Source organism: Hevea brasiliensis, chromosome 5 (genome assembly GCF_030052815.1).
Source record: "Hevea brasiliensis isolate MT/VB/25A 57/8 chromosome 5, ASM3005281v1, whole genome shotgun sequence".
Lineage (NCBI taxonomy): Eukaryota > Viridiplantae > Streptophyta > Magnoliopsida > Malpighiales > Euphorbiaceae > Hevea > Hevea brasiliensis.
Window position 1 is genome coordinate 8,603,533 of NC_079497.1, and position 6,553 is coordinate 8,610,085.

The 6,553-nt window shown below is 36.9% G+C and overlaps 3 protein-coding genes across 3 annotated transcripts; 2 read left to right on the plus strand and 1 right to left on the minus strand.

Moving 5' to 3' along the window:
- The first annotated feature begins 617 nt into the window (after window positions 1-617).
- Window positions 618-3,304, plus strand: LOC110654617 (transposon Ty3-I Gag-Pol polyprotein). Its single transcript, XM_058147663.1, has 5 exons — window positions 618-776; window positions 1,188-1,504; window positions 1,606-1,870; window positions 1,953-2,850; window positions 2,898-3,304. Exons 1-5 carry the CDS (start codon window positions 618-620, stop codon window positions 3,302-3,304), a joined length of 2,046 nt encoding a protein of 681 aa, XP_058003646.1.
- An 18-nt stretch (window positions 3,305-3,322) lies between these two features.
- Window positions 3,323-4,070, plus strand: LOC131180062 (uncharacterized). Its single transcript, XM_058147664.1, has 2 exons — window positions 3,323-3,577; window positions 3,747-4,070. Exons 1-2 carry the CDS (start codon window positions 3,323-3,325, stop codon window positions 4,068-4,070), a joined length of 579 nt encoding a protein of 192 aa, XP_058003647.1.
- Window positions 4,071-4,742: 672 nt separating this feature from the next.
- Window positions 4,743-6,553, minus strand: LOC110662978 (translationally-controlled tumor protein homolog). The gene is made up of 5 exons (XM_021822159.2): window positions 6,390-6,553; window positions 5,764-5,837; window positions 5,456-5,584; window positions 5,207-5,364; window positions 4,743-5,062 (listed from the first exon to the last, which is right to left on the minus strand). Exons 1-5 carry the CDS (start codon window positions 6,415-6,417, stop codon window positions 4,945-4,947), a joined length of 507 nt encoding a protein of 168 aa, XP_021677851.2. The 5' UTR covers window positions 6,418-6,553; the 3' UTR covers window positions 4,743-4,944.

Below are 6,553 nucleotides of genomic sequence, written 5' to 3' on the forward strand. Positions count from 1 at the left end.
GATTGGGGGATATAATTGAAGAATTTGTGAGAATGAGACAAGAAGGTACTCTTGAAGAGTATCAGGACAAATTTGAAGACATTAGAATTAGATTGGAAAGGAAAATGCCTCATTTAGGAGAAACTTATTTTCTGTCCAGCTTTGTAAGTGGATTGAGGGATGATATTCGACCTATGGTCAAAATGTTCAAACCAACAACTCTTTCGCAAGCTATTGAAACTGCAAGATTGCAAGAGCAGCTTTTGAATAATACCAGAAAACCTAATGCCTATTACAGACCTTACCAAAGCAATTATAGACCTAATAACTCTCTATCTTCATTACCTACTACCCACAGAACTGTTTAAAATTCTCAACAATATCCTTATGCCCCTAAACCACCTAATGCAGACCAAAATTTCCATTTGAAACAGCCTAATTTCACCAATCAAAATCAGTCTGCACAAAAAACTTTGCCTACCACTAGTCAATCTTCTATCAACCAACCAGCTATTAAACCCAATTTTACCAGCTTCAATGCTTCTAACTACATCAGACAGCCCAAACCTTGCTTTAAATGTGGAGAAAAATATTTCCCTGGCCATCAATGCAAGCAAAAAACATTAATGTCCTTACAAATGTCTGAAAAAGAAAGAGAAGTTTTTCAATTGCAAGGACTAGAGGAAGGAGAGGAGGAATGGCATGATGTAATGGAAGGGGATATACCTGATAGTGCAGAGGCAGTAACTCTGTCAATCCATGCTATTGAGAGAATTCAAGGAGCTGAAACTATAAGGGTCATTGGAAGGCATCAAAATAGGAGCTATCGATTACAGTAAAGTGGTAGTACTCACGCTTTTTGGATGCCAAAGTAGCAAGTGAATTGAAGATCCCATTGGTGAAAGCCCTGCAATATCTATTCTGATGAGCGGATGGCGTAAAAATTGCAAGCAATAGTGTGTGCCTGCATTTAGTGGAAGATTCAGCAATACTCTTTCAATTTTGACTTGAGGTTGTTGGAAATGGGAAGTTTTGATATGATTTTGGGAGTTAATCGATGAAAACATCTAATCCCATTCTGCTTGATTTCGTAATTCAAAAATCGGTTTAAGAAGGATGGGAAGTTAGTAACTGCAGGAATTGGTGATTTGGGTTCTCGCTCTAAGCTCTTGAATTGTATGAGTTGTCAATGACTTTTACACAAGCAGGGGAAGGATTTTCAAACTCCCTTGTTTTGCATACAAGTTTCTGAGTCACATCCTTCAGTAATTCCAAATACTGCAGCATTCTCAAGTAATTCTATTACATTTCAAGGTACTGCAGCACCCTCAAGTCCTTATTCAGTTGAATTGCAGTCATTCTTGGATGAGTATCATGGGATTTTTGAGGATCCAAAAGGCCTGCCACCTTTCAAAAGTCACAACCATTCAATTCCCTTGGTACCTTCAGCATTACCTGTCAATATCAGGCCTTATAGGTACCCACATTTTCAGAAGACAGAAATAGAGAAACTTGTGGATGAAATGTTACAAAATGAGGTCATTCAACCTAACACCAGTCCATATTCTTCTCCATACTACTTGTCAAGAAGAAAGATGGCTCTTGGAGATTTTGCATTGACTACAGGAAGTTGAATGATCTTACTATCAAAGACAAGTTCCCAATTCCTATTATAGATGATCTTCTAGATGAGCTTCATGGTGCTTCAATTTTTTCTAAGATTGATTTAAAAGCTGAATACCATCAGATTAGGATGAATCCTTCTGATATTCACAAAACATCTTTTAGAACACATCATGGGCATTATGAATTTACTGTCATGCCCTTTGGGCTAACAAATGTCCCTGCAACATTTCAAGCACTCATGAACCACATCTTCCAGTATATTAGTGTTTTTTGATGATATTTTGATCTATAGCTCATCTTGGGAACAACATTTACACCATTTGAAATTAGTCTTTCACGTTTTGCAGCAGCAACAATTATTTGCAAAACTAAGTAAATGTTCATTTGGTAAGGCTGAAATTGATTATTTAGGCCATATTATATCAAGGGAAGGGGTAGCAACAGACCCTACTAAGATTAAAGCTGTTTTGTCTTGGCCAATACCAACTTCAGTCAAAGAGTTGAGGAGTTTTTTGGGATTAACTGGGTATTACAGAAAATTTGTTCAACACTATGGTATTATCAGTAAACCACTCACTGACATGCTTAAGAAAGATGCTTTTCAGTGGGGTGAGACAGCTCAAAGAGCATTTGATCATCTTAGAATAGCCATATCTCAAGCTCCAGTTCTAGCACTTTCAGATTTCAATAAACCTTTCATTGTTGAAACTGATGCTAGTGGGACAAGTATGGGGGCAGTTTTACAGCAAAATGGACATCCTATAGCCTTTATCTCTAAGGCTTTTGGCCCAAGAACTAAAGCACTGTCAGTCTATGAGAGAGAGCTGCTAGCCATTACCTTTGCTGTCTCTAAATGGAGACATTACCTAGAGCAAGAGCCATTCTTTATTAAGATTGACCATGAGAGTATCAAACATTTATTGGAGCAAAAGTTGCACACTAATTTGCAATTGAAGGGTGTTTCAAAATTATTGGGGCTGCAATATAAAATTATATATAGAAAGGGGGTTGAAAACAAAGTTGTTGATGCCTTATCAAGGAAAATTGCTGTGGATGGTCAACTTTATGCTTTACACTCTTCATTGCAGCCTACTTGGATGGCACAATTGATTCATAGCTATGAAGGGGATGTCAAAGCTGCTGAATTCATCTCTCATTTGTCAATAAATGAGCAAGGCCACCCTCTTTATTCCTATAAAAATAGATTTTTATTCCATAAGGATAGGTTGTATGTGGGCAGCAATGGTAATTTGAGAGAGCATTTGTTAGTTCTTTACCATAATTTCATCTAGGAGGTCATTATGGAATTAATGCTACTTTTGTGAGGTTGAGCAGACATTTTTACTGGCCTGGTATGTTGAAATCAGTGGTGGACTGGATTAAAAGCTGTGATACTTGTGCTAGGTGTAAAACAGAAACATGTGCCTCTCCAGGGCTTTTAGAACCTTTACCTATTCTAACTCAGGCATGGCAACATATTACAATGGATTTTGTGGAGCAACTACCAAAATCTCAAGGCAATGATACTATTCTTGTGGTGATTTGCAGATTTACAAAGTATGGGCACTTCATTCCGTTACAACATCCTTTCACAGCCTCAACTGTTGCTAAATTGTTTTTAGATACTATTTTTAAGCTCCATGGCCTTCCTGTTTCTATTATCACTGATAGAGATAAGATTTTTACAAGTTTATTCTAGAAAGATTTGTTTAAAATGATGGGGACTAAGCTTGCTTATAGTACAGCCTATCACCCTCAGTCAGATGGCCAATCTGAGAGATTAAATCAGAGTATGGAAGGATATTTGAGGTGTCTTTGTTATCAAGCCCCTCATTCATGGGTTAAATGGCTTTCTTTAGCTGAATGGTGGTATAACACTAGCTATCATAGTGCCTTGAAGCTGTCTCCATTTGAAGCTTTATATGGTTACAAGCCAGCTCCATTGACTTTTCTGCCTCTTGAGAATGCTTCAGTAGGTGCAAGATCGATTTTGTGCAAGATAGACAGCATATGTCTCAGCTTATTAGAGATAACTTGCTAGCAGCGCAGAATAGAATGAAGCAATATGCTAATAAAAAGAGGTCTGAAAGAATTTTTGAAGTGGGGATTGGGTGTATCTTAAATTACAACCCTACAAGCAGAGTTCTATAGCCTTAAGAAAAAACTTCAAGTTGGTAGCAAGGTCTTATGGGCCTTTTCAACTGGAAGCTAAAGTTGGTACTGTGGCTTACAAACTGAAACTACCCCCTAATTCCACTGTACATCCTGTGTTCCATGTTTCGTTATTAAAGAAAAAGGTTGGAGACAATACTGTGATCGTTCAGGATCTACCTCTTTTTCAGGATGATACAGTGATAGTGGCTCCAGAAAAAGTTTTGCAGATTAGAATAATTACCAGGCATGATCAGCAAGTTCTTCAAGGACTTATCAAGTGGATGAATTTACCTGAAGAGGAAGCTACCTAGGAGGATCAAACCTTTATTCTTTCTCAATTTCCTGAGTTTCAATCTTATTGGGGACAAGAAGATACTATTTGGTGGGAGGGGGATTGTTACATATTATAGGAAGAGGAAGAAAAATAGTAATAAGTAGTGAGAGTTGGGTAGCTGAGATTTTTGGAGGGAAAAGATACTTTAGTAATTGACTTTTCTGTTGTTTGTTAGAGGCAGTTACACTACTCTGTTATACAAACAGTTACACTTCTCTTGTATAAAAGGCAAGTCTTTTCCTGTATTCATTCATTCAAGAATCAATAACAGAAATATTTTCTCTCTTCTTCAATATTTTTCTATTCTCTTCTCATCCAATCTCTATTCTCTTCTCACCCAATCTTCAATAATTCTACTTTAATCTCTATTTCTAAGATTAATTCAGATCTGATCTTTAACAACGACCAGATCATCTATTTCGCTTCCGAAGCTGCTCTTCCTTTGAGAAAAATGCAACCAATATCTCTGGTCTCCCAGGGCATAGACTTTGGTTGCATGAACGACTTCAACAATTAATCAAAATATCAACACAGAAAATACACCCGCTAAACCAATGATACAACACTCCTAGGAAAATTATTTTTTTAGCCTATTCCCAAATTATACGATATGTGCAGCATATCCTTGCAGTGATCCTTAAGAAACAAATTTTTCCAGAGCAAAGCATAATAATGACTTTATTTCTCAGCTTAGTCAAAGCATATAGGGCTCATTACTCTAAAAACCCAAAACACACTACAAACTATTACCCCTGAAGGCATTATAAAATCTGAACAGAATATGCTAAATCTCTCTCATAGTACCAGATAGCACATCCAATTCAAGGCAGCTACAATGTGACACTCCCTTCTCAACACTTGAATTCTTTGAGCCCATATGAAAGGTACAGAAAGGTTGGATCAGTAGCTCCTTCCTTGTAGTATGCAAATACAAGGCTGCCATCATCATGCATGCTCTCGCCCACAAAGCTGCAATACAAGCTCAACATAATCAGAAAAGCTGTTAACTTGGAAATTGAATGTTAAATCACAAGAACTCTCAACAGAAGCTCCAATTAAACTTCATTTTCCTTTCTTATTTAATTATTTTGAGAAGCATAAAGATGAACATACAATTGGAGGTCAATGAGCTTTGAAAGCAGGAACTTGGTAGCTCCTTCAATGTGCTTCTTGAACAACTCTTGCTTCTCTGGCTCCAATTTGGGTGTCAGCAATTTGATGTACCTCTTCATGTAGGTAACAAACTGCTTCTTGTCAAAACCAGGTTGCTCCTGTGAATAACATGGAACAGCAATTTCAGCCACCACGCAAAGGAATTAATTATCTTAGTAAAGACGTCAAAGGGCTAACACAATCACTAACCTGAAGCCTGAATGTGTCAACAATATCGACAACCTTGACAGCTTGGTCATCAACACCTTCATCTTCTTCTCCACCTTCTGCAGAAGGGTTCGCACCAATGTCTACATCAATTGCTCCCTGAACAACCCACTAAAAAAGCCAAACCATTTAAAAATGTTATTTTGTTTCAACAAATTGAATTACTGGGCATCAATATACCCAAAAGAACTATCTCCTTTTTGAAAACTTCTTTTCAGGGAGGGGTGTGTTTTGGGGATGGATTAAGCAAGAAAAATAGTATCATCCTGAAATAATAAGAGCTTGCTAACCTTTCCCTCAACTTCCCATAACATCCCGTTCTCGATTTCCTTATATGGGAATGAGTCCGAGAGAAGCTCATCGCCTGAAATTCAACAACCAAATTGAGCTTCCAATCACAACATAACAAAACCCACATATATTATACTGTTGTACATGAAAACTCCCTTCCAATCAGTAAATATCTCATGTCCATTGACCAAATGCCATCACTTATTTAAAATAAACCTCAAGTTCAAAGAAATTGTAACCATCTCCTCTATCAATTGCTAATAAAATTTAACAATTACATCAAATCAACTCTTTCTCAAAAACAAAATAACCCCGATAATCGACACATCAAAATTTTAATTTATATGGAAACAGAGTACATGGGTGATTAAATATCAGTAGTGTGCACAAATCCTCTTATACAGGTAGCAGATTTAAAGCTTATATAAGTGGGGAAAAGGATTTATCTGGCTAGAAGAAACTACTTCTCCAAAATCAAGCATAATCTCAATTAGATACCTCCAATCCACTACATAACTTCATACTAAAACAATCAACCATCCAGCTAAAACACCAGATAAAAAAAAAAGGACTTGAAACCAAAATCAAACACCAGAAACGAAAAGAAAACAAGGAAGTTCTTTACCTGTGAGAAGATCCTGATAAACGAGCATTATTACAAATTTTACACTTGCTCTGTAAAATAACTTAATTGGCTAATTAACAAAAAAGAAACGCAATTAATCGAGAAAAAGAGGGGGAAAAAAAGAGAGCGCGAGAGGTGAGTTTGCGAATGGAGGCGATTAATAT

Excerpts from the sequence above, each read along its gene's own strand:
- LOC110654617 (XM_058147663.1), top strand. The coding sequence starts at position 618 with ATGTCTGAAAAAGAAAGAGAAGTTTTTCAATTGCAAGGACTAGAGGAA. Across the intron at positions 777-1,187 it reads AAGGAGCTGAAACTATAAGG|GGGAAGGATTTTCAAACTCC; the intron begins GTCATTGGAAGG and ends TTACACAAGCAG. Across the intron at positions 2,851-2,897 it reads GTTGTATGTGGGCAGCAATG|GAGGTCATTATGGAATTAAT; the intron begins GTAATTTGAGAG and ends AATTTCATCTAG.
- LOC131180062 (XM_058147664.1), top strand. The coding sequence starts at position 3,323 with ATGGGGACTAAGCTTGCTTATAGTACAGCCTATCACCCTCAGTCAGAT. Across the intron at positions 3,578-3,746 it reads TGCCTCTTGAGAATGCTTCA|AGTTCTATAGCCTTAAGAAA; the intron begins GTAGGTGCAAGA and ends CCCTACAAGCAG.
- LOC110662978 (XM_021822159.2), bottom strand. The coding sequence starts at position 6,417 with ATGCTCGTTTATCAGGATCTTCTCACAG. Across the intron at positions 5,585-5,763 it reads TATGGGAAGTTGAGGGAAAG|TGGGTTGTTCAGGGAGCAAT; the intron begins GTTAGCAAGCTC and ends TGGCTTTTTTAG. Across the intron at positions 5,365-5,455 it reads TTGACACATTCAGGCTTCAG|GAGCAACCTGGTTTTGACAA; the intron begins GTTAGTGATTGT and ends TGTTATTCACAG.